At 63.8% G+C, this 23,054-nt stretch overlaps 10 protein-coding genes across 10 annotated transcripts; 5 read left to right on the forward strand and 5 right to left on the reverse strand.

Moving 5' to 3' along the window:
• Positions 1-192: 192 nt before the first annotated feature.
• On the forward strand, positions 193-3,103 carry mcm6 (DNA replication licensing factor mcm6; the record flags this gene model as incomplete). The annotated part of the gene is made up of 3 exons (XM_062771402.1): positions 193-482; positions 523-1,191; positions 1,231-3,103. 3 exons carry the CDS (start codon positions 193-195, stop codon positions 3,101-3,103), a joined length of 2,832 nt encoding a protein of 943 aa, XP_062627386.1.
• An 85-nt stretch (positions 3,104-3,188) lies between these two features.
• rplJ (50S ribosomal protein L10) lies at positions 3,189-3,944 on the reverse strand (the record flags this gene model as incomplete). The annotated part of the gene is made up of 1 exon (XM_062771403.1): positions 3,189-3,944. One exon carries the CDS (start codon positions 3,942-3,944, stop codon positions 3,189-3,191), a length of 756 nt encoding a protein of 251 aa, XP_062627387.1.
• Positions 3,945-4,200: 256 nt separating this feature from the next.
• RPN9 (26S proteasome regulatory subunit RPN9) lies at positions 4,201-5,706 on the forward strand. Its single transcript, XM_062771404.1, has 4 exons — positions 4,201-4,348; positions 4,399-4,562; positions 4,611-5,056; positions 5,115-5,706. Exons 1-4 carry the CDS (start codon positions 4,227-4,229, stop codon positions 5,628-5,630), a joined length of 1,248 nt encoding a protein of 415 aa, XP_062627388.1. The 5' UTR covers positions 4,201-4,226; the 3' UTR covers positions 5,631-5,706.
• On the reverse strand, positions 5,698-6,834 carry pab2 (Polyadenylate-binding protein 2). The gene is made up of 4 exons (XM_062771405.1): positions 6,746-6,834; positions 6,474-6,692; positions 6,148-6,254; positions 5,698-6,090 (listed from the first exon to the last, which is right to left on the reverse strand). The coding sequence occupies exons 1-4, from the start codon at positions 6,803-6,805 to the stop codon at positions 5,883-5,885; spliced, it is 594 nt and encodes a 197-aa protein (XP_062627389.1). The 5' UTR covers positions 6,806-6,834; the 3' UTR covers positions 5,698-5,882.
• Positions 6,835-7,100: 266 nt separating this feature from the next.
• ATP7 (ATP synthase subunit d, mitochondrial) lies at positions 7,101-7,916 on the forward strand. The gene is made up of 3 exons (XM_062771406.1): positions 7,101-7,145; positions 7,202-7,278; positions 7,393-7,916. The coding sequence occupies exons 2-3, from the start codon at positions 7,206-7,208 to the stop codon at positions 7,842-7,844; spliced, it is 525 nt and encodes a 174-aa protein (XP_062627390.1). The 5' UTR covers positions 7,101-7,145; positions 7,202-7,205; the 3' UTR covers positions 7,845-7,916.
• Positions 7,917-8,411: 495 nt separating this feature from the next.
• On the reverse strand, positions 8,412-9,976 carry SPBC2G5.01 (UPF0674 endoplasmic reticulum membrane protein). Its single transcript, XM_062771407.1, has 3 exons — positions 9,751-9,976; positions 9,254-9,590; positions 8,412-9,204 (listed from the first exon to the last, which is right to left on the reverse strand). The coding sequence occupies exons 1-3, from the start codon at positions 9,960-9,962 to the stop codon at positions 8,632-8,634; spliced, it is 1,122 nt and encodes a 373-aa protein (XP_062627391.1). The 5' UTR covers positions 9,963-9,976; the 3' UTR covers positions 8,412-8,631.
• Positions 9,977-10,402: 426 nt separating this feature from the next.
• hem1 (5-aminolevulinate synthase, mitochondrial) lies at positions 10,403-12,741 on the reverse strand. The gene is made up of 2 exons (XM_062771408.1): positions 12,341-12,741; positions 10,403-12,231 (listed from the first exon to the last, which is right to left on the reverse strand). The coding sequence occupies exons 1-2, from the start codon at positions 12,575-12,577 to the stop codon at positions 10,594-10,596; spliced, it is 1,875 nt and encodes a 624-aa protein (XP_062627392.1). The 5' UTR covers positions 12,578-12,741; the 3' UTR covers positions 10,403-10,593.
• A 1,358-nt stretch (positions 12,742-14,099) lies between these two features.
• On the forward strand, positions 14,100-16,570 carry Elp2 (putative elongator complex protein 2; the record flags this gene model as incomplete). The annotated part of the gene is made up of 3 exons (XM_062771409.1): positions 14,100-14,252; positions 14,300-14,452; positions 14,492-16,570. The coding sequence occupies exons 1-3, from the start codon at positions 14,127-14,129 to the stop codon at positions 16,568-16,570; spliced, it is 2,358 nt and encodes a 785-aa protein (XP_062627393.1). The 5' UTR covers positions 14,100-14,126.
• On the reverse strand, positions 16,044-18,090 carry PST2 (Protoplast secreted protein 2; the record flags this gene model as incomplete). Its single annotated transcript, XM_062771410.1, has 4 exons — positions 16,044-17,056; positions 17,357-17,397; positions 17,445-18,057; positions 18,086-18,090. The coding sequence occupies 4 exons, from the start codon at positions 18,088-18,090 to the stop codon at positions 16,630-16,632; spliced, it is 1,086 nt and encodes a 361-aa protein (XP_062627394.1). The 3' UTR covers positions 16,044-16,629.
• Positions 18,091-19,098: 1,008 nt separating this feature from the next.
• SPAC222.17 (putative protein) lies at positions 19,099-22,815 on the forward strand. The gene is made up of 11 exons (XM_062771411.1): positions 19,099-19,302; positions 19,613-19,629; positions 19,685-19,778; positions 19,836-19,881; positions 19,926-19,992; positions 20,153-20,160; positions 20,416-20,426; positions 20,468-20,523; positions 20,585-20,615; positions 20,674-20,784; positions 20,823-22,815. Exons 1-11 carry the CDS (start codon positions 19,174-19,176, stop codon positions 22,770-22,772), a joined length of 2,520 nt encoding a protein of 839 aa, XP_062627395.1. The 5' UTR covers positions 19,099-19,173; the 3' UTR covers positions 22,773-22,815.
• Positions 22,816-23,054: the final 239 nt, after the last annotated feature.

The following is a 23,054-nucleotide window of genomic DNA, read 5'->3' on the forward strand; positions in this document are numbered from 1 at the left end:
ATGCCACGCGACGGGCAGCATTCACGACGCGTCTTTCAGTGCCAGGTGTCACTTTGGACGCGTCGCGGCGCGCGCCTGGCCTTTGCACCACCACCACCGAGCCCTCGCACCCCTCACGCCTCGCACCCTGTCATTTCCATCTCGACATTACATTGTCACCCATCAACCCGCCGTCGACAACAACAACACACAATGTCGTCGCCATACCCGACGCGTCTCCCGCCATCCTCGGCCCCAGGCGGCACGCCCGCGGCATCGTCCATCCCCACGTCGCGGCCCGTCATCGACCCGCTCGCGTTCGAGGACGTGCGCGGCCTCGGCGGATCGCGCTTCGACGATGAAGCGCGCACCGGCGAAGCCACCGACGAGAACGCGCCGCGTGCCCCCCGCCGTACTGTTCGCCCAGACACGGACAACATCTCGCGCGTCACGGACAGTACGGGACAAAAGGTCATGGAGAGCTTCCAGATGTTCTTGGAGAAGTGAGCTTGGATGGAATGTCGACAGAAAGCTAACGCCCAGCTTCACTGACAACATCGACTTCCCCGAGACACCGCGCTCGCTCAGCGGTGCCGCCCCCGAAGAGTCCAAGACGTACATCGACCAGATCAGGGGCATGAAGGACTATGAGCTTACAACACTCTACATCGACTTCACCCACCTCCTCGAGCGTGAGGAAATTTTGGCCGAGGCCATCATGGAGCAGTACTACCGTTTCCTGCCCTACCTTCGCCGCGCGCTCCAGAACCTGGTCCGCAAGTACGAGCCGACGTACCTGTTCATGTCGTCGACGTTCTCGGACCTATCGGCTGCCGGCAGCACGTCGGCGTCTTGGCTCACGACGCGCGAGTTCTCAATCGCCTTCTACAACCTCCCCCTCACCGCCGGCATCCGCGAGCTCCGCATGAACACGGTCGGCAAGCTCATGAGCATCTCGGGAACAGTGACGCGTACATCCGAAGTCCGACCCGAGCTCATCAGCGGCACGTTCCGCTGCGAGGAGTGCAACACGATGATCTACGATGTTGAGCAGCAGTTCAAGTACACCGAGCCCATCAAGTGCCGCAACCAGACCTGCAACAACCGCAACGCGTGGCAGCTCAACATTGAGCAGTCCAAGTTTTCCGACTGGCAAAAGGTCCGCATTCAGGAGAACGCCAACGAGATTCCTACCGGCAGCATGCCCAGGTCGTGAGTGTGCCAAAGTGCGGCTTGAGCTGACAAGTCAAGTCTCGATGTCATCCTCCGTGGCGAGGTCGTGGAGCGGGCAAAGGCCGGTGACAAGTGCAACTTCACCGGCACGTTCATTGTCGTTCCCGATGTGTCCCAGCTTGGTCTTCCTGGAGTGACGACTGAGATGATGCGCGAGAACCGCGGCCGTGGTGAGAGCGGAGTGGCAAGCCAGGGTGTCAGCGGTCTCAAGGCGCTTGGTGTCCGCGATCTGCAGTACAAGACTGCCTTCCTTGCTTGCATGGTGCGCAACGCCGACGCGCGTGCCGGTGCCACCGACGTTCGCGCGGACCGAGGAGACGGCGAGGAGTCGCAGGAGGACTACCTGAACAGCCTCACTCAGGCCGAGATCGACGAGCTCAACGCCATGGTGCACGACCCCGACATCTTCAACCGCCTCGTGTCTAGTATCGCTCCCACTGTGTACGGCCACGAGATTGTCAAGAAGGGCATCCTTCTCCAGCTCATGGGCGGTGTGCACAAGCAGACGCAAGAGGGTATCCACCTCCGTGGTGACATCAACGTTTGTATCGTGGGTGACCCTTCGACGTCCAAGTCGCAGTTCCTCAAGTACGTGTGTGGCTTCCTCCCTCGAGCCGTGTACACTTCGGGCAAGGCGTCTTCGGCCGCCGGTCTCACTGCCGCTGTCGTCAAGGACGAGGAGACTGGCGAGTTCACTATCGAGGCGGGAGCTTTGATGCTCGCCGACAACGGTATCTGCGCCATTGACGAGTTTGACAAGATGGACGTTGCCGACCAGGTCGCCATTCACGAAGCCATGGAGCAGCAGACCATCTCGATCGCCAAGGCTGGTATCCAGGCCACCCTCAACGCGCGCACTTCGATTCTCGCTGCCGCCAACCCCGTCGGTGGTCGCTACAACCGCAAGCAGTCGCTTCGTGCCAACGTTGCCATGTCGGCGCCTATTATGTCGCGTTTCGATCTCTTCTTCGTCGTGCTCGACGAGTGCAACGAGGCCGTCGACATCAACATTGCTCGCCACATTGTCAACGTGCACCGCTTCCGTGACGACGCTATCGCACCGGACTTTAGCACCGAGTCTCTTCAGCGCTACATTCGCTACGCGCGCACATTCTCGCCCAAGCTCACGGCGGAGGCGTCGGCTGTGCTCGTCGACAAGTACCGTCAGCTCCGCCAGGACGAGGCCGGCCCAGGCAAGTCCAACTTCCGCATCACGGTCCGTCAGCTCGAGAGCATGATCCGTCTGTCCGAGGCCATTGCCCGCGCCACTTGCAAGGCCGAGATCACCCAGAGTATGGTACACCAGGCGTACAGCCTTCTCCGCAAGTCGATTATCCAGGTCGAGCAGGATGACGTCAACCTAGACGACGATGTTGCCCCTGAGGCCGCCGACGAGCCCATGGATGAGGATGCCATTGATGCCGCCGACATTGCTGCCCTCGAGGCAGCCGAGTCGAGCCACCAGGCGGCTGGCTCGTCGTCTAGCGCCGTCGCTGCCCCCGCCCCGCGCCGCAAGCTGCAGATCTCCTACAACCGCTACTTGGAGATCATGAACCTCATCATCCTCCACCTCAACGACATCGAGACGACAACAGACGAGGGCGGCGTCGAGCGCGAAGAGCTCATCGAGTGGTACCTCGAGCAGAAGGAGCACGAGTTTGAGTCGGTCGACGACCTCGAGAAGGAGCGCGACCTCATCGGCAAGGTCCTCAAACGACTCGTCAAGGACGAGTACCTGCTCGAGATCCACGGCGAGCTCCTGGACGGCTTGGTACCCTCTGTGACCGAGGAGAGCGCCGAGTCTGGCTCGTCGGACAAGGTCCACTACGTTATCCACCCCAAGGTCGATCTGTCCGACCTGTCGTCATCTGCGCCTGCTGCCACTGCCTGATCTTGATCTTGTACCCCTCCCTTTTGTATTATGTTGATGCTATACGTTACATGCGAGATGCTGTTATGCTGTCTACTGTGCTGCTCTACGCCGACGGCTGCTCCTCCTTGTCCTTGAGGCCCTGTTCCAGTCCCTGCAGTGTGCGGACGAGGGCGCCACCACCAGCCTGGGACAGAACACCGATGAGCTGGCGACCGGGCTGCTCGAGCAGGCCGACGAGCAGGGCGCGGAGCTGGTCGAGCTCGGGGAGCTTGGACACGTCCTTGATGGCCTCGGGGGTGAGGACGCGGTTGCCCTCGAGGACGCCAGCGACGAGCTTGAGGGCGGGCTGCTTGGCGTTGTCCTCTGAGCGCTGGACCTTTTTCAGGCTCCGCTCAATGGCGGCGAGGACGCCAGAGAGGTACCTAGGCGAGAGGGTGGGCGAGGTGAGGAGGGCTGCCTGGCCGTTCAAGTGGGGGGCGAGGGCGGCGGCCGCGCTGCTGGCGTCGGCAGCGACAACGTTGCGGAGCAGACCTGTCCTTGCGATCGTGAGGGCTGCGCGCTCGGGGGCAGCAGCGTCTTCTTCCGCCGACTTGGGCAGGGGCACGGCGGCGATGGCGGCGCGCAGTGCACGCGAGTCGGCGACGCTGAGGTTGTCGTGCGTGAACAGCAGGAGCAGCTGCGAGCGGCGGAGCAGGTGGCCGTAGTAGCCGTGCAGGAACGCCTTGCGGTCCGTGTAGGTGCGCGGGGCGGCGTCGGCAGCTGCGGGCGCCGCCGACGATGACGACGAGGCGGCGGCGGTAGCGTCGGCGGCCACGGTGGCGTACCGCCGGACAGCTTGCAGCGAGGGCCGGGGCGGCATGGCGAGTGCGATGGGTGTGGTGGTGGTAGCGACGAGGAAAAGTCGGATGTGATGTTGAGGTTGAGCTTGAGCGCGTCGAGCCGAAATCGGGGAGGTGGGGGTACGTGGCATTAGGCCAGTCGACGGAATCAGACATATCAATTCGGTCACGACGTCAGCCTGGCAGTTACGCGTCTGTAGGGTGGTGGTGGGTGCTGGCTCTGGGCGATTCCATCATTACGTCGATTGCGACCCAGACATTCAACTCTCTTGCAACAACACACAACCACCTCACCTCGCATAATGGACGTCGACCAGCCATCATCGTCCACCACGCCCCTCGTCTTCCTCGAGAAGGCCGAGGCGGCCGCCCCCGCCGCGCTCCAGCCGTCGTGGACCAAGATCCGCACGACGTACGAGAAGAAGTAAGTAGCTGGAGGCCAACAGCTGAGGTGCTGACACACGACAACAATAGGCTGTGGCACAACCTCACCGTCTCGCTCGTCGAGTTTGTCTTCCTCCCCGGCTCGGGGCCGTACCAGATCGAGCTGTTCCACAAGTTTATCACGACGATCGAGTCCAAGATCAACGCGCTCAAGCTCGTCGAGATTGCGCGTCGGGTCGGAAGGGAGTACTCTGGTGGGTGTGCTTCATTGGTGATGATCATCTGCTTACACCCACGCCCAGAACCCGACCTCACGCTCAAGTTCCTCCAGTCGGTGCACTCGCGCCTTGCGTCGCCATACCCCGTCGCCGCGACCGACGACACGCCCGCCGTCCCCGCCCCGCCCCCTCCTGCCACCGAGGCGGTTGCCCTCTCGCTCTCGTCGATCGCATACGCCCAGCTCCTGCTCGGCGACCTTGCCGGCTGCAAGAAGAGCCTCGACGAGTGCGAGAAGCTCCTCAGCGAGCAGGACACGGTCGCGCCCGTCGTCAATGCCGGCTACTATGCCGTCGCTGGCGACTACTACAAGGTCAAGGCCGACTATGGACCGTACTACAAGAATGCGCTGCTGTACCTCTCGTCAGTGGACGTCGACCGCGAGCTCACCCCCGAGGACCGCAAGGCGCGCGCACACGACCTGTGTATTGCCGCGCTGTTGGGCGAGACGATCTACAACTTTGGAGAGCTGGTGAGTGGCGCGGTGACGCACCCCTGCCGGGTGAACGTGCGCTGACGAACCCGCCCAGCTGCAACACCCTATCCTGCAGACACTAGACGGCACAGAGTACGGCTGGATCAAGGACCTGATCTCGGCGTTCAACGCCGGCGCCATTGGCAAGTTTGACTCGCTCACCAACCACTTTGCGTCCGAGCCCATCCTCGCCGAGTCGGTTCCCTTCTTGCGGCAAAAGATCTGCCTCATGGCGCTCATCCAGGCGGCGTTTGAGCGTCCCCGCGACGGCTCGACCCGTCTCATGACGTTTGAGCAGATTGGCGAGGCGACAAGGCTCCCGGTGCAGGAGGTCGAGCACCTCATCATGAAGGCGCTGTCTCTGGGCCTGATCCGGGGCTCGCTCGACCAGGTCTCGTCGACCGTCGACATCACCTGGGTCCAGCCCCGTGTCCTTGAGGGATCGCAGCTCGACACGCTCGCCGAGCAGTTTGGCCACTGGACCGACGCGGTCGGCGAGACGGCCAACGGCGTGCAGGGGCTCGAGCACGGCGTCGTGGCCAACGGCCTCGTCCCCGCCGCTCTGGCGTAGATCGTTTTTGTGGTGTGACGACGTAGGCAGCAGTAGACAATGTACAGCATGGCAGAGACATATGCATCTCCGGCAGTAGTGCTTTAAAGGTTACATGTGTGTGGCCTCGCTACATGGGGGTGGGGAGGTAGGGTAGCCTGTTGTCCCACCGCCGCAATCCCACCGCCGCCAACTCGCTCTCTCTCTCGCGCTATCTCTCGGTCTCTACTTTTTAGGTATCAGATCCACGACCACCCTCTCGCTCGCTCGCGCTCAGAACCCCCGTCCCCTGCCCCCCCGTCCACGGGCACGGAATCCACCACGAAAGCCGCGTCCGCGTCCGCGCCCACGGCCACGGTTCATGCCGGGGACGTTTGTGCGCTTCTCGCGGACCGTGATGATGCGGCCGCGGAACGACGACTCGTTGAGCACGAGCGCGTTCTGCACGATCGACGGGTCGGCAAACTCGACATAGGCGTAGCTGGGGCGGGGGTCAGCACAGCGCAAGAAAGCTGGCGAGCGCAAGGCAGCAGCTTACCCCTTGGGATGGCCGGAAAACTTGTCGCACAGGATCGTGACGCGGTTGATCGTGCCGCACGCCTGGAAGTGGCCCTGGATCTCCTCTGGCGTTGCGCCGTAGTCGACCTGTGGGGTGAGGCAGAGTTTGGAGCAGAGAAGGGCGGCGGGGTGGGGACAAGGAAGGCGAGGTGGCAGGCAGGCTGGCTTCGGAGGAAGCATGGTGCTCGCTGCGGCCAGACGACGCAGCGTTGCTCGCTATCAATAGCGGCACGCTCACCACAGACACGGCTACACAGCCGCATACGGGCATATCGCAGTGCAGCCCACCAGTCCTTGCTGCCTCACCTGCCCGCTGTCGCCCTCGCCCTTGCCCTCGCGCTCGTGTGCACCACTCGCACTCACGTTGCCAATGTACACGCTCCGCGCGTCGACGGCAGCGGGGGCCTCGTCGTCCTCCATGCTGGCGTCGGGCTCGCCCGCGCCGCCCTCGGCCGTCTCGGACGCCGCGATCGTGTTCTTCTCGGCCTCCATCTCGGCGAGGCGCGCCTGCATGAGCTTGAGCTCCTGCGGGTGGGTGTCAGTACGTGCAGAACAGCTGGTGGCTGGCGCCAACCCACCTCGTCGACGTCGACCGACCCGTCCTCTATCCTCGGTGACGACTCGCGCTGCTCTGCCATGGCTGTGGTGGTGATGATGTTTTGTGGAGTTGCACAACTCGAGTTGTCAATAACCGCTTGCATCAAGATTGACGTAGAGGTGCTGGGTTGCCACGGCCGGGGAATCGCGGGGATAGCGCCCTGGCGGGGGACGTTGGCTGGGGTGATGGTTCTGCGTTCAGTCGGCCGTCGAGCCAACGAAGCCAACGAAGCCGGACCCAGGGCGGGAGCAAATCCCACCATCCTCACCCCTCCGCCCGCCCCCGTCCTGCTCCGTCCCAGCGTCGTCGAATCGTCGTCCTCAAGCTCTTCATCGCGCCTCACTCACCTCTCCTCCGCCTCCCCCCTCCCCCCCTCTTCTGTGCGTACACGCCGCCGCCGCCGCCACGCCGACGTCGTAACTGACCCCGACAACAGCACCATGTCCGCCATCCGCTCCGCGTCGGCCAACGTCGACTGGTCCAAGATCTACTCGGGTCTCGGCCTCAACAAGGGTGCGTTGGAGGTCCGGGTTCGGCGTGTTGTTACCGGAGCTGTGCCGATGGCAGCGACGCGCTCGATACTCGCCTGCTGGGCCCGCCCACACCCGCCCGCTAACACTTTCGCAGAGACTCTTACCGAACTCCAGGCGTTCCGTGCCCGCAACACCGCTGCCTTCAACAAGGCCGCCGCCATCAAGGCTACCGTCCCCGAGCTCGACCTCGCCCACTACAAGTCGGTCCTCAAGGACCAGTCTGTCATCCAGCAGGCCGAGAAGGTGCTTGCCGAGTTCAAGCCCGCCGACTACGACGTGTCCAAGTGGAACGGTGTCGTTGACGCGTTCGAGGGCAAGGCCGTCGAGGCCGCCAAGGCGACCGTGACTAAGATCTCGTCCGAGGAGGAGTCGCTCAAGAAGACGCTCTCCAACATCCAGGACGCGCGCCCCTTCGAGGACCTGACCGCCGCCGAGGTCGGCCACGCCCGCCCCGAGATCACCCACGCCGTCGAGACCATGCTCAAGAAGGGCAAGTGGACCGTCCCCGGCTACCGCGAGACCTTTGGCGAGTTCTCGTTGATGTAAGGGAAGCAACAGCAACAGCAACAACATCGCCACATCGTAGAAAACGCAGGGGCATATGCATCTGTGAGGAAGTGGGGGCGCGGGGGGAGCGCGCGCGCGCGAGGATGGAGAGGATGGCGGGAAGAGGTGGAGATGGGCATGGGATGCGGATCGGGTGGAGGATTGCTGCAAGGAACGGCAGGCGAAGAAGAGAGGGGCGCCGCAGCTGTTGGTTCTCGTCGCTGCGTGTCGCCAGGCAGCTGTCACTCGAGAAGACGGTCCACGGCGAGATGTTTGCGTGTTTGTGCGCAGACGCGGCTGTCGTCATAGATGGGAAGGAGATCGGGTCGGTCGAGCGCATCAGTGTGGCGGGTGGCTGAGGCCATCTCGTCGTCCTTTCAGCAAGGAGGCCATTTCCAAGCCGCGAGCCGCGTGCATGAAGAGCAGGAGTGGCCCGTCGTTGACACACCGGGGAGTCTGAGTACAGGAGCATGCGGCGTGGTGTCGTACTGCCCACTGGCTGGGCCGCTTGCCCTCACACGACGACCCAGCACCTCCCCCGCCCACCACTCCTGTTCCACTCCCTCGCTCTGTAATAACTCGTGCATTACGGTACTACGCTACTTTTTCTCTCGTGCATAGTAGCACATATACGACGGATGATAGTTGGCCGCGGGGGCTGCGGGCTGACTCGCCGCGCACACCTGCCAGCCATGTCTCGCGCACACCCACGGCGATGGCCTCCAACTCGCCCAGGCCACCCCACCCACGCCACTGCTCGCTCGCTGCGCTCGCTCGCAGCACCAGCCTACTTCATCTGGCGCTTCTGCATCTTGCGCATCTCGCGCTTGCGCTCGAGCTCCTCGACCTTCTTGAGCTCCTTCTCCGAGAGCTGCGCACGCTCGGCCTTCTTCTTGGCGAGGCGCTTGTCCTCGGGCGTCTGCTCGGGAGGGCTGTCCTCCTCGAGCTCCTTCTTGTACTTGGAGTTGAGGCTCGCGTCGACCTCGACGCGCGTCTTGGCAATCTTGCGGGCGACCTCGGCCTTGAGGAGGCCGGGCTTGCCCTCGAGGTCGGCGAGGTTGAGGGCGACCTGGAGCCACGCGGCGACGGCCGCCTCCTGCTCGGCGTTGGTGGGCTTGTAGACGGCGAGCGAGATCTCGCGCGCCTTGTACTCGGGCTTGAGGGCGCCGCGCATGGGGCGCTCAGACGGCTGGTCAGTGATGATCAGGTACTTGAGGATGTCGGCAGCCACGGGGTCGGCGAGGACCTCGGTCACGCCGACGTTGGCCGTCTTGAACACGACGTCGTTGACATCCGAGTGCTCGGCAAAGACGGTGTGGGTCACGGGCACGGCGGCGGACTCGTGGAGGCGGGGGAAGGACTGGGCGGGAGTGTCAGAATACATCCACAATGTCACTTGCTTCACCCACCAGATCATAACGCTGCTCCTTGACCTTCTTGAGCGAGTTCTTGTTGACCAGAGCCCAGACGCCGAGGCCCTCGCCCTGCAGGCCAGCGGCGCCGCGGCCGAGGGTAAGCCCGAACGTGAAGCCCTCGCTGATGTCGGCGGTGGGCTCGATGATGGACCAGGCAAACTCGTACACGAGGGTGATGATGTCGTGGTACGGAAGGAGCGTGAGGGTCGCGTGGAGCGCGAGGACGTTGCGCCGGCCGGTCGCGTACAGCAGGTGGAGCGCCGAGCTCGACGGGACAGCGGGGCGGACGAGCGTGAACTGCGACTTGATGAGGGAGACGTAGGGGTCGTAGCTGCGAGGCGGGGCGAGGCGCGTCAGCGCCGAGCGACGGTCAAGTGGTTAGGTGTCGAGAGTCGAGGCGCTGAGCAGCCCCACAGGCAGGCTCTCTCTCGCGCACGACCTCGCTCGCTCGCGACCGCCTACGGCGGTCACTCGCCCCACACGCCACTCACAGCTTCTTTGCCCGTGCCGTGTTGTACGCCTTGCCGAGCAGATGCAGGATCACATAGCCGCCGAGCACGGCGAGCATGTAGCCCTCAAACTTGAAGGCGGCCGGGCGGAACGAGAACGCCTTCCAGCGGTACTCTACGCCGTCGTAGTCGCGCGAGAGCTGCTGCGGCGCCGCGGGCGTGAGCTGCGCAATGGCCTGGAGGATGCCGGACATTGTGTGGGGGGATGGGCCGATGGGGAGCAAGCAAGCAACGACGACGAGAGATGAACACTGTCGTGCGTGTGGCCCACACCACACCGATGCGGGGCAGAAACTCGCCCGCCCACCCAACCACGGCCAGCGCCTCGGCCCGGCCCTGAACCCGGCGCGGCGGCCCCAGTGTCCTCCACTTTCTATTGGTTTCCGCCGTCCTGAGCTGAGCTGGCTGGCCATGCTGCTGCTTGCTGCTCCTGCCATGGCGTGCGCGGTGCGCTCGGCCTGTGCGGCGGAGGCGGCGTGCGCAGAGTCGAGGCGAATGCATGCGGCGTGAGGGGTGTCTGGATGCGTTTGCTCAGCGCGGAGGGCGCTGGAAGCAGACTTCCTGACATGGGCCATTCATTCTTCACGCCGCCGTCATACAACTCGATCCGGCGCGATTCCAGCAACACGACACAATCGCATTCAATGTCACGCGTCTATCTTCGCGGCAACAAGCATCACAGCCATCACAAATCACAGATTAGATTTCCGCAGAATCAGTCCCCCCCGCCTTAATGCAACAAGATAATGGTTGGTGTTGGTGCCATCTCCTCGGCGCTTCGCTTTCATTTCAAGATTCGCTAGCTAGTTCCTACAAACACCTTCCTTAGGCCGACGCGGCAGTCTCGCCAAGGCGAGGTCCGACGTCGAGAAGGTGCGTGAGGCGCTTCTCAGCAACCTTGATGGCCTCGCCCGGAACGACGCTCTTAGCGCCCTTGGCAAGCGAGACGGGCGCAGTGCCGTCGAGGAGACCAAGCTCGGCGTCCGACCAAACCTGCTGGACAGGCTCAGCGTTGGGGGCGCCGACACCGGCACGGCCGCCAAGAGCAACCCAGTCAGCCTCGCGCTTGAGGTTGAGCTCGTTGAAGACCGAGTCAACCGACTCGACGAGGTGGGCAACCTGCTCGTGCGTGTGGCCGGGAGTGGGCGTAATGCGGAGACGCTCCTCACCCACAGGGACAGTGGGGTAGTTGATCGACTGGACGTAGATCTTGTGCTTGGAGAGGAGCATGTCCGAGGCCTCCTTGGCGAGGGCGGCGTCACCAACAAGCACGGGGATAATGTGCGAGGGGTTGGGGACGACGGGGATGCCGAGGTCCTTGAACTGGCCCTTGACCTCACGGGTGTTGAGCTGCTGGAGGCGACGGTCGCCGAGGAACTCGCGCTGGTAGGCGATCGAGGCCTGGGCACCAGCGACAATGGCAGGAGGAAGCGAGGTGGTGAAGATGAAGCCCGGGGCGTACGAGCGGACAACGTCGACCATGTCAGACGAGCCGGCAATGTAGCCACCGACGACACCGTAGGCCTTGCCAAGGGTGCCGGTGATGATGTCGATACGGTCCTGGACCGAGCGACGGACAGGCTTGTTGGAGCCACGGGTGGCGTAGTGGGCAGCAAAGTCGAGGTGCTCGGCGACACCGGCACCGGTGGGTCCGTACATGCCGACGGCGTGAACCTCGTCGAGGAAGGTGATGGCACCGTACTCCTCGGCAAGGTCACAGATGCCCTCAATGGGGGCGACCGAACCACACATCGAGTAGACCGACTCAAAGGCAATGATCTTGGGGGTCTCCTTGGGGACAGTCTTGAGCTTGGCCTCGAGGTCGGCGAGGTCATTGTGCTTGAAGATGACCTTCTTGGTACCAGAGTGACGGATACCCTGGATCATGGAGGCGTGGTTGAGGTTGTCCGAGAAGATGACGCAGCCAGGCAGCTTGGCGCCGAGGGTAGCAAGACAAGCGTCGTTGGCGACGTAGCAAGAAGAGAAGACGAGGGCGGCGTCCTTTCGGTGAAGACCAGCGAGCTCGTCCTCGAGCGAGAGGTGGAGAGCACCGTTGCCGGCAATGTTACGGGTGCCACCAGCACCGGCACCGTAACGGTTGAGGGTACGAGACATCGTGTCAATAACAACAGGGTTCTTGCTCATGCCGAGATAGTCGTTGGAGCACCAGACGTCGACCTCCTCGGCCGTGCTCTTGGTGTGAGCGACGGGGAACTTGGCCGCCATGCGGTTAATGTTGTTAAAGTAGCGGTACGACTTGTCCTTGTGCTTCTTGTCAAGCTCGGCCTGGTAGAAGGTCTCGTAGTCAAAGCCCGAGGCGGGGGCCTTGGGCGAGGGCTTCTCGACGGCGGCGGCCTTGAGGTCGGCCTCGCGCTGAGCGATGGACGCGGCCTCGCTGGCAGCCTTGGCGTGGGGGCACTTGCCAGTGGGGGTACCAGCGGGGTTGAAGGGGATGTCCTTGCTCTGGAAAGGATGTCAGCACGGACGCCTCGTAAAAATCGAGATGTCGGGCGGTCGGGTTGTTATTTACCCGACGCCTGCGCAAAATGCGCTAGGCAATGTTGCTGCTTACCTTGTGGATCTGCTCAACGTCACGGTTGCCAGCGACGGAAGCGTAGCCGCGGGCAGCGGCGCGCTTCTTGGCCATGAGCTGAGGGCCCATCATGGGGCACTGGGCAGCCTTGACCGTGAGGGCGGTCGCGCCCGTAGCGCTGGCACCGACCGAGGCAAGGTTGCGGAGAGTGGCCGGGGTCGAGTGCCCGAGGAAGGGGCAGACCGACGAGTAGCGGAGGAGGTTGGAGACGTGCATGATAGCGTTGAGTGTTGGTCTGTGTGTTTAGGGCGCGCTTTGGTATGCCAGCGTTGTCGTTGAGAGCCTCTGAGTGGTGTTTACAAGAGGGGGAGTTGGTATGGGGAAAGTGCGATGTGGAAAGCGACGTGGGGTGGTTAAGAAGGGGGGCGACGAGCGCAGAGGGAACTGTGTCGACGCTGGTTGGTTGGGCGGGCGCCGAGTAGGAAAAGGGAAGACTGACAGGAGGCTGCAGCCGGGCGGTAGGCGGAAGCAGATCGGTTGCAGCATCCAGGGCGCGGGCCACGACTCTGAACTTGAACCCCACGGTCGCATACTCTCCGCGGCGACGCCGCACTTGCAGCCCTTGCAGCCAACCAGGCTGGCGCTTATACAAATCCATCCAAGCAATGGCTCGATTCCGATGGACCCGACTTGTTCGTGAGTCCTGACGCAAGCCGCGCCGCGGCAAGTGCCCGGAGAACCACTGTGATACTAAACTCGGGCCTGGGTCAGAATGGGCTCCCGCTCCATCCCAACCCATTGTGCATGCTGCGTGTCGGAGGTATTACACCAGTACGCGCGCACTGAAACGCGTCGACCGGCGACGGATCCTATCAGTAGAGATGTCTTGTCTGACATGTGTGCGTGATGTGACTTGCAAGGAGGTAAAGGGATGCGCGAGGCACCGCCAAGGCTGGTCCGGGGTGGGTGGTGCGTCCAACGAACAGTGTCAGCGCCAATGGTCAAATGCGCCAGCCTGGGCTGAAGGGTTCGGGTTGCAAGCTGGTCTCACTCTGGAACAGGGTACACTGCAACCGCCGGTATCGATACCACGGACAAAGTCTATACACGGTCGCGATGGACTGTCTGACGGTATACCCGCCAACCTCGACCTGCACCAGGCGACCCGGCGCGCAGCCTAGCAGCCCGCATCGCAAACACCGCCCTGGGGCATGTACACAAACACGACATGCAGCGCTGCGCCGTGACAGCGACAACAACAGTCCACTCCAACATATGCCCGAGACCGCGGAGGGACGCACCCGTGTCGTCGGGTCGTGGCACGACCGACCGACTGACGAGTTGGCAATGGTCCTGAGGATGATAGTAGTGCCAGATCTCGCAGCCTATTGTCCTTGCCGCGCTTCTCCTCGCACCACCATTCGTTTGTCCTCGTGACCATGTATGACAAAAGGATCTGGTATGCGGCATGGCGCCGACGCCGTCGAGTTGGCTTTCCGGTCGGGCGAGCGGACAGTGTCCATTGCCTGGTGGGCGGTGGCCGGGAGCAGCGGGTGTAGCCGATCCGGGGTGGCTGTGGGTGCTGCCCGTGCTGCTGACGGCGACGCCGTGTCGAAAGCAACCTTGCTGTGATTAACATTTTGTAAAGGCCGAAATTATGGGTGGGGAGTAAATAAATTACAGAGACTTTGGTCGCGTGTCAACCACGTGATGTCACGTGATTCGACATTTCGAGGATTCCAACTCCACTTGGTCCACCAGTGATGGCATTGAACGGTGTCATCTCAGCAAGCCAGAACTCGACAACAACATCGACCCCAGCACAATGCCGGCGACACTGACGACGGCGTACATCTCAATAGGCGCAAATCGGTCGTCGTCCGGCTCGGCCTGCTCCTCGAGCGGCATCTTCGCCTACGCGGCCGACAACACCGTTGCGCTCTGGGACTCTGTGAGCCGCGCCGTCCACGAGCGAGCGAGCGCACTGACACTGCACAGAACGGCGCAAGCGGGGTATACACGACGCTCTTGGGACACAAGGGGCACGTTACGACCGTTAAGGTTGTGAGCGAGCACAATGGCCGCGTCGTGTTCGTGTCGGGCGACAGTGTTGGCGGCGTGCGGCTGTGGACCGAGGGCGATGGGCGACAGGTGGGTGCTGGTCCGGGGTGCGGCGCTGACCCACTGCAGTTCACGTGCACAGCGAGCTTTACTTCGCATGAAGGCGCGTCCGTCTCGGCCCTGGCCGTGCTCCCTACGCGCGCGGGCGAGCCGGTCGAGCTGCTCACGGGCGACTCGAGCGCCAACGTCAAGCGGTGGAGGATAAGCGGCTCCGGGGAGGCGAAGCACGTCGAGAGCCTCGAGATGAAGGGCCGCCTCCCGCTCGACATGGAGGTGGCGCTGCTCCCTGGAACGACTCAGCCGGTGCTCGTTATCGGCGCGACGGACCGCAAGGTCCAGATCTGGACGGTGCAAGACGGCGAGTTCAATCTCGTCACTTGGCTCGAGGGGCACGAGGACTGGATCAGGTGCTTGAGCCTCACGACATACCCTTCCCTCGATGGGACGAGTACCGACCTGCTGCTTGCCACTGGATCGCAGGACAACTATATCCGCCTGTGGCGCATCACGCCGGCCGTGGCCGCCGACGAGGGCCTGGATATCCTCGACGAGTTTGAGCGCCGCCTCGGCGGCGAGGACGGCAGCGTGCTCTCCACCAAGGCGCACGTTCTGTCCGTGGAGGAGGGAGGCAAGGCGCTCAAGTTCAACATCACCCTCGAGGCCCTGCTAGTAGGCCACGAGTCGGGCCTGACCAACGTGCACTGGTCGCCCGCGACGCCCGACTCGCCAGCGACGCTGCTCAGCTCGGCGTCGGACAACTCGCTCGTCATCTGGGCGCCGACGGCGGGCGAGCACACGCGCGACGGTATCTGGGTGCCCGAGCACCGGTTCGGCGCGTTCGGCGGGCGCGGGCTCGCGTTCTTCGGCGCAGTGTGGGGCCCGCGCGGGGACAGCGTCCTCACCACCGGCTGGACGGGCGGCGTCGAGCGCTGGGTGCGCTCTGCCGACGACGACGGCTGGGTGCCCTCGTCGGCCGTCACGGGCCACTTTGGCCCCGTGCAGTCGGTCGCGTGGGACGCGAACGGCGACTACATCGTCTCTGCGAGCGCGGACCAGACGTCGCGTATCCACGCGGCGTGTGCCCCGTCCGGCTCGAAAACCCGCGTCTGGGGAGAGATTGCCCGTCCCCAGATCCACGGGTACGACCTGGTCGACGCAGCGTTCATCACGCCGCTGCGCATTGCGTCAGCCGCCGAAGAAAAGGTGCTGCGCGTGTTTGACGCAACTGAGGGGTTCGCCGCGAGCCTGAAGGGGCTCGGCGTGCGCGACCTCCCAGAGGAGCGCATCACCCAGCTGCCAAAGGGCGCGACGGTGCCCCCGCTCGGCCTGTCCAACCGCGCGCTCGGCGCCGCAGCCGATCTCGAGGCGGTCGGCAAGCTGCACGTGTCGAACGAGGCGCGCGACTCGGTGTCGGCGGCGCTGACCGTCCTCCCGACCGAGGAGGAGCTCGGCACGTCGACGCTCTGGCCCGAGATTGAGAAGATCTACGGGCACGGGTACGAGCTGTCGACGCTGGCCGCGAGCCACGCCGGCGAGTATGTCGCGACAGCGTCGCGCGCCAGCTCGGCCGAGCACGCGGCCGTGCGCGTCGTGTCCACGGCCAACTGGGCGCTCGCGGCCACGCTCCTGGGTCACAGCCTGACGGTCACACGCATCGCGTTCAGCCCCGACGACACGCTCCTGCTTACCGTGTCCCGCGACCGCTCGTGGCGGCTGTTCGCGCGGGATGGCGCGGGCTTCGTGCCCGCCGCCGCTGAGGAACGCGCACACGCCCGCATGGTCCTCGACGCGGCGTGGTCGCCCTCTGGAGACCGCTTCGCGACCGCAAGTCGTGACAAGAGCGTCAAGGTGTGGGCGCGGAGTGGCGGCGCATGGGCCGTGGCCGCTACCCTCAAGCTCGAGCAGCCGGCAACGGCTGTCGCGCTCACCTCGAGTCCTGCAGGCGGGGACATCTTGGCGGTTGGCACCGAGGCAGGCGGCATCGAGGTCTACGCCGTCGCGGCAAGCGCAATCACGCCGCTCGCGGCCGTCCCAGCAGCGCAGGCACACGCCGGCGCAGTCTACCGGCTCGCATGGCACCCCAGCAGTCTGACGCTCGCGTCGGCGGGCCACGACCGCGCCGTGCGTGTCTTCACGCTCGCACTATAGAAGTCCTTGCACCCGCAGCACGCTAGTTGTACAACGCATGCCATCACTATAGAGTTTACTTAGTCGATGTTGCCGCCCGAGCAGCACGAGAACAGGCCGCCCTTCTTTGCGGCGGGTGGGGGGCGCGTCGTGGGGTTGGGAGGCGCCGGCGTGCTGTCGGCAGCAGCGGCGCCAGCGGAGGCGGGGGCAGCGGCAGCGGCCTTCTCAGCGACAGGGGCAGCGGCGTTCTGGGCGTCGCCAGCAGCGGTGGTAGCGGCGGCAGGCGCGCCAGCGACAGCAGCAGCAGCACCGGGCGCGTCCGCACCGGTCGCGCCGGCAACCTTCTCGGGCTCGCCGACAACCGCGGCGGTGGGGTGCGTCGGTGCCTTGTCTTCGATCTGGTATCCCGCCGGCTCGGCGTCGGCAGGGAGGGCCTTGGCGGGCGCCGACGTGTTGTTGCCAGCAGCGACGGCGGCGGCTCCGGCGGCTGCGCCACCGTTCAGAAGACTGCGCGTTAGCCATGCTCGCTCGCTTAAGCTGAAACTTGGATGGAGCAGCGACAGACACATGCTGCGTTACGATCGTGCGCGACCCAAGCCAGTGTGCACTCGCACAAGGCCTACGCCTGTCCACTGCGTGCGCGCGAGCTGCGTCCCCTCGAGTGCGCGCGCGGTGCTCACGCTCCCCCCCAGCCCCTGCCGAGGAGCCCACTTGGTCAACTGCCGCATGCATACACAATCTACTCCCTCGGCAGGTGGCTCTGGCTCTTCTCGGTTCCCATCGTATTCCTATCCACGCTCGACTTACTGACGGCCGCGGACGGACTGACCGACAGTCTTGGCAAAGTACTGGGGCGGTGTTAGTGTTTGCTTTTGTCCCACAGCACACAACTTACCTCGCCCTGGTACTCGGCAAGCTTGAGCTCGCCCTCGGTGGGCTGGCGCGAGCCGTCACCGCCGGCAATGGTCGACGCGCCGTAGGGCGAGCCACCGTGGACCTCGTTCAGGTCGGTGAGGTAGGGCTGCGTGTAGCCGATGGGCACGTAGATGATGCCGTGGTGGGCGAAGAAGGGGAGCGTGGTGAGGTGGGTCGTCTCCTGGCCGCCGTGGGTCGAGGCCGACGAGGTGAAGGTCGCGCCAAACTTGCCGTGGAGGGCGCCCGTGGCCCAGAGGCCGCCGGTCTGGTCAAAGAAGGCCGAGACCTGGGCGGGGAGGCGGCCGTAACGGGTGGGCGCGCCGAGGATGAAGCCGTCGAGGTCCTTGAGGTCGTTGGGGGTGACGACAGGGTACTTGGGCTTGAGCGAGCCACCACCCTTCATCTTCTCGAGAATGTCTTCGGTGAGCGTCTCCTGGATCTGGAACGGCTTGGCGATCGCGCCAGCGGCCTCGACGCCCTTGATGACCGCCTCGGCGAGCACACCAATGTGGCCGTACAGCGAGTAGAAGATGACGCCGATGACGGGCTTGGGCGCGTCGGTCGCGGGGGCAGCGGCGGGGGCAGGGGCGGCCCTGGGTGGGGGGTTAGTCTTCGAGCAACAACATTGTGAGGTTGGCTGGTGGCCTGGTTGCTTGCTTACATTTCTGCTGTTCTGGGTGGTGGTGGTGTCAGTGGTGGTGGTTGAGGATGGCTGGAGAGGTGCTCACCTATCGGCGCGGTGGATGAGGTGCGTCGTCGCAGAGTGTGGATGGGGAAGAGGACATGTGATTGAGTGGGCGGGTTGCCATTTATAGTGCGGGGGTGGAAGGGGCTGGTGGGGGTGTCACTTGGTTGCCTGGGAGCTGTGAGCGCAGAGGCGCGGAGGGGGTGGGAGTCACTGGAACTGGAGCGCCAACAGCCCAAAACAGTGACTGGCCCAAAGGAAGGTGGTTGGTGCGTCAACCAACACGCACGGAACAGACACACATGTCGTCATACCCGACTGGTGCAGCCCTCCCCCTCCCGCCGCCCTCAACCGTCGCCGCCCACACACCTTCCACGTCCAGTCAGGGCCGTGGCGCATTCTTGCTTACTCTCGACTCCCAGGCATCAATCAACCACCACGACTGAACTGTACTAAGCCCTAGATGGGTGGGTGGGCGTGGTAACAATGGCATAAGCAACGCATCAATAAAGTAAGCAAAGGGTCTCTCTCCAACGGTGTTTGGCGCAAACAATGCCGCTCAGCCGCAATGTCTAGATGCATGGGTCAGCATGCTTTAAAGCAAGCGCAGCACACAACCTCTTCGGCGACTGCAAACAGTGGACGATATTCAAAAAGCCGAGACAGTGCCAGTCCAGTCCCAGGTGGCGATCGGCAGACCCGTCGAACGGCGGAAGCTAGGCGCACAAGCCTTCCGGCGCTCCTACGCACTGACCCACTTCCACGTGTCGCGACGTCACCTCGACGACGACGACGAGCACCCCAGTTCTCATGCTGCAGCGGCGCTGCAGCCAGCCAGCATGCATACGGCGGCGCAGGCAGCGATGCGAAACGCTCGCCAGCTCACAGGGGTAGGAGTAGATTCTCGGCGCGCATTGACCCGACCCTTACGCCGACCGACACACGGCATCTCCACCCTTCGGCACACACACATCCAAGTCACTCACAACAAGGCTCACCACACTCACACCACGCACCACCCACGATGAGCTTCTTCTCGGCACCCTCAGCACCCGGCGTGACTGGCGCCAACTCGGTCCCCAAGCCAGAGTCTGATGCGCAGCGCAACGCGGCCCCAGAAGACGAGCACAAGCGTGTCGTCGACTTTGTCAAGGTGGGTAGGTGTAACAGGCGGTCTGTGCGGTTGGCGTCGCCACGCTGCGGCATCGGCATCGGCACCTGGGACATGAGAGCATGGCCTCTGCTGTGGCCTGTGGGCTGCGGGCTGTGCGTTGTGCATCTGGTGTGCATGTGACGCTGCGAGCTTGTGCTTGCGCTTCTGCCCGCCTGCTCGCCCCGACCATGTGCAAGGGGTGTGCCGATCCGCAACTCGAGCCCTCGGCTTCGGCATCACGCTCGGTGCCAGAAGCCACCGCGCCGATCACTTCCTCCACTACAAGCTTGACTCGCTAACTGCTTTACAGGAGAGCCCAGCCGCACGGTTCGTCGGTCACTTTTGACATCCGCCAACGTCGACCCACTAACCACTGTCGCAGCTACACCTTTGACTCGCGTAACAACAAGAACGACGGCCGGCCGACGGCTGAGCTGTGCCGCTTGCGGCCGGACGGCGGTGTGAGCTGTATCAAGGTGGGTAGGGGGCGGGGGCTGCGCAAAGATAGCGGCAGCGCGCGGCTCACACCTCAGCTCGCGGTCGAGTCGGCGGCGCTTTTTAGGAGCATGCAGAGCCTTGGTGAGTCAATATGAGCTGGTATAGCGCTCAGCCTAACCCCTCAGGCTTCTTCTGCGCGCTCCCCGCCGAGCCGCACCGAACACACATGGAATGCAACGCCATTGCCCGCGGGTGAGGAGAAGCGAGAAGCGAGCGACAAGGCGACCCACCACCCAGGCAGGATAGACGCCAGCGCACCACTCTGTACAACTCTGTAGCTGCAAAATGAAGCATTGCATTGTGCCAGACAAGGCGAGCTGCCTGTATCTCGAGTCTTGTGCATGCACCCCAGCATGTCGTGTGAGCATGTACTGTCGCTCTGTCGGACGTCGCTCCAAAGGTCACCTTCCATGCTTTTGGCCCATCAGGGCTCGTCTTTCCCGTCCCACGTCACTTTGAAACCACGCGCCGGCGGTGCCCCACGCGACCACTCTACCCATTGACGTGTAGCACGATATCGCGATGCCGCCGCCAACGCCGCCGTAATTGTCTCTTCTTGTCGTGTCTCTCCTACTCCACCCAGCAAGAGTCTAGACAGCATGGCCCCGCCCCCAGTCACAATCTACGTGAGGCACGCACCGCGTCCGACGCACTGACTCGCGCCCAGGTGACAAGTCTCACGTCCCAGCCCAAGGTGCGCAAGCACACCGAGCTGCTGCACCGGTGAGTAGCTGTGGGCGCGTGCGCGTGCGCGACACAGCGGTGCGCGGTACTGACTGTGCAGGGCTCTGCGAGCGCTTGAGATTCCGTACGAGGTGAGCCGGCGTCCTGTGCCGTGACTTCCGGTGCCCGTGCCAACTGACACCACACTAGGCCTTCGATCTCGTGATGGACGAGGAGGCCAAACGCCGCTGGCAGCGCTCCAAGCCGCCCGGCATGGTCGTCGGCCTGCCGGGGTACCTCGTCGGTGGGGAGTGGGTCGGGGTGAGTTGTGCGAGTGCTTAGAACGCAACTCACGCCAGACAATGGACGACTTTGAAGAGGCCGTCGAGATTGGCACCCTCGAGACATTCCTCAAGCAGGACGTGGACCACGACGCGTCCCAGACCATCGGGGAGGCCGAGCTCGACCGCCTGATGCGCGAGATGACGGACGCCGATCTCGACAAGCTCGTCGGCGATCTCGCCGTGGACGACAAGGCCAAGGAGCCCACCCCGCCGTTGTCGAAGGCAAAGGCAGACGCGCCGAAGGAGGCCAAGGACAGCAAGTCGTCGTTCGGCGTGCTGGGAGCCGAGGCCGCCGCGGTTGGCGCGACCGTCGCTGCTGCTGCCACGGCTACTGCGGTAGCCGTGCAGGACACTGCTGCATCGGCTGTCGACGCCGTGTCGCCCGTCGCGGAGAAGGCCAAGGACGCGGTGAAGGATGTTCCTCCCGTCAAGGACGTCGAGGTCGCCTCAGCGAAGGAGGCAGCTGCCGACGAGTCTCTGTTGTCCAAGGCTAAGGCTGCCGTTGAGCCCCTCGCGACGAAGACAGCCTCTGCGGCCGAGGTACCCGCCGACACATCGCTGTTGGACAAGGCAAAGGCCGCCGTCGAGCCCCTCGCCGCGAAGGCCACGGCCGCAGCATCCTCTACCGCCGCTGCCGTCGTGCCGGAGAGCAAGGAGACCCCCAAGTCGAAACCTGAGCCCGCCGCCGCCACCCCCGCGCCCCCCGAGAAGACGCTCGACGACGTCATCGACGAGACCCTCGCCAAGGAGCGCGAGGAGGCCGAGGAAGAGGGCGAGGAGGTGTCGCCTGCCCCTGCTTCAGTGCTTGCTGCTGAGGCTAAGCTGGAGGCCAAGGAGGTCAAGGCTGAGGTCAAGCCTGATACCAAGGCAGAGGCCAAGGCGGAAGTGAAGCCGGAAGCGAAGCCTGACGTCAAGAAGGAGGTGAAGGCGGAGGCACAGCCTGAGCCTGAGGCGGACGTGAAGGCGGAGCCAAGGCCCGAGGCGAAGGTGGACGTGAAGGCTGAGGTCAAGTCTGAGGTCAAGGCAGAGGCAAAGCCTGAGGCGAAGGCAGAGGTGAAGGCTGACGTCAAGTCCGACGTCAAGCCTGAGCCCAAGTCTGACGTCAAGTCTGAGCCCAAGTCTGAGCCCAAGTCTGAGCCCAAGCCTGAGCCCAAGCCTGAGGTGAAGTCTGAGCCCAAGTCTGAGTCCAAGACCGACGCGAAGCCTGAGTCAACACCAGAGGTTAAGCCCGTGCCCAAGGTGGAAGCCAAGGTTGCCGCCACACCTGAGGTCAAGCCTGAGACCAAGGCTAAAGTCAAGCCGGAGCCCAAGTCGGAGGTCAAGCCGGACGCCAAGCCAGCGGCGGCGGCTACCATCAGCGATAAGGAGGGCCCCGCCCCTGGAGAGAAGACACTGGACGACTTGATCGACGACACGCTGGCGAAGGAGAGGGAGGAGGCCGAGGCAGAGGGAGAGGAGGTGTCTCCTGCTCCGGCCTCTGTCCTGGCTGCTGAGGCCAAGCTCGAGGCGAAGGAAGCCAAGCCTGTGGTCACCGAGCCTGTCACCAAGACCTCGGCACCGCCAGCTTCCTTGACCAAGCCTCTCGAGGTGAAGCCTGCCGCTTCGCCATCCAAGGTCTCCGACACGAAGCCAGCCGTTACAAAGCCAGCCGACGCGAAGCCAGCCGACACAAAGCCAGCCGACACTAAGCTAGCCGACACATTGTCCGCCACTTCCCTCGTCGCTGCCGACCCAGAACTAACAGGCCCCACCAAGCCCCTCTTTACGAAGACCAAGTCGGCGTCGGCAGCATCGTCCACTTCTGCATCACCGACAAAGCGCACTGGAGCCTCCTCGCCTACCAAGAAGGCGCCGGCGGCCGAGAAGCCCAAGGTCCCCTTCCCCACCAGCACCACGATGTCGTCCAGCTTGGCGGCGGCGCTTGCTGCAGCCGACGCTGCGTTGGCAGAGGCAGAGGACGAATAAGCGGAGAGAGATAAGCTATCAGAAAGGTGCCTGAACGGTGGGGTGAAGTTCGGGAGATCAGAGGTGTCAGTAGTCCATCGTGCCGTTGCTACCTGCATGCGATACCGTTTCCTTGTTCGTGGCGGAGGCGAGGAGGGGGAATCTCGACATGGGAGTCGACTGTTTTGCCCGCTCTCTGCCTCATTCGCGACTACTCTTGAAGTGCTCTCTATGCCTCCCCTCAACTATTGAGGACAAGGGAGTGGCAGTCGGTTTGGTCACAGCTGCGACACACACCATCCA

Source organism: Vanrija pseudolonga, chromosome 3, assembly GCF_020906515.1.
Source record: "Vanrija pseudolonga chromosome 3, complete sequence".
NCBI classification, from domain to species: domain Eukaryota; kingdom Fungi; phylum Basidiomycota; class Tremellomycetes; order Trichosporonales; family Trichosporonaceae; genus Vanrija; species Vanrija pseudolonga.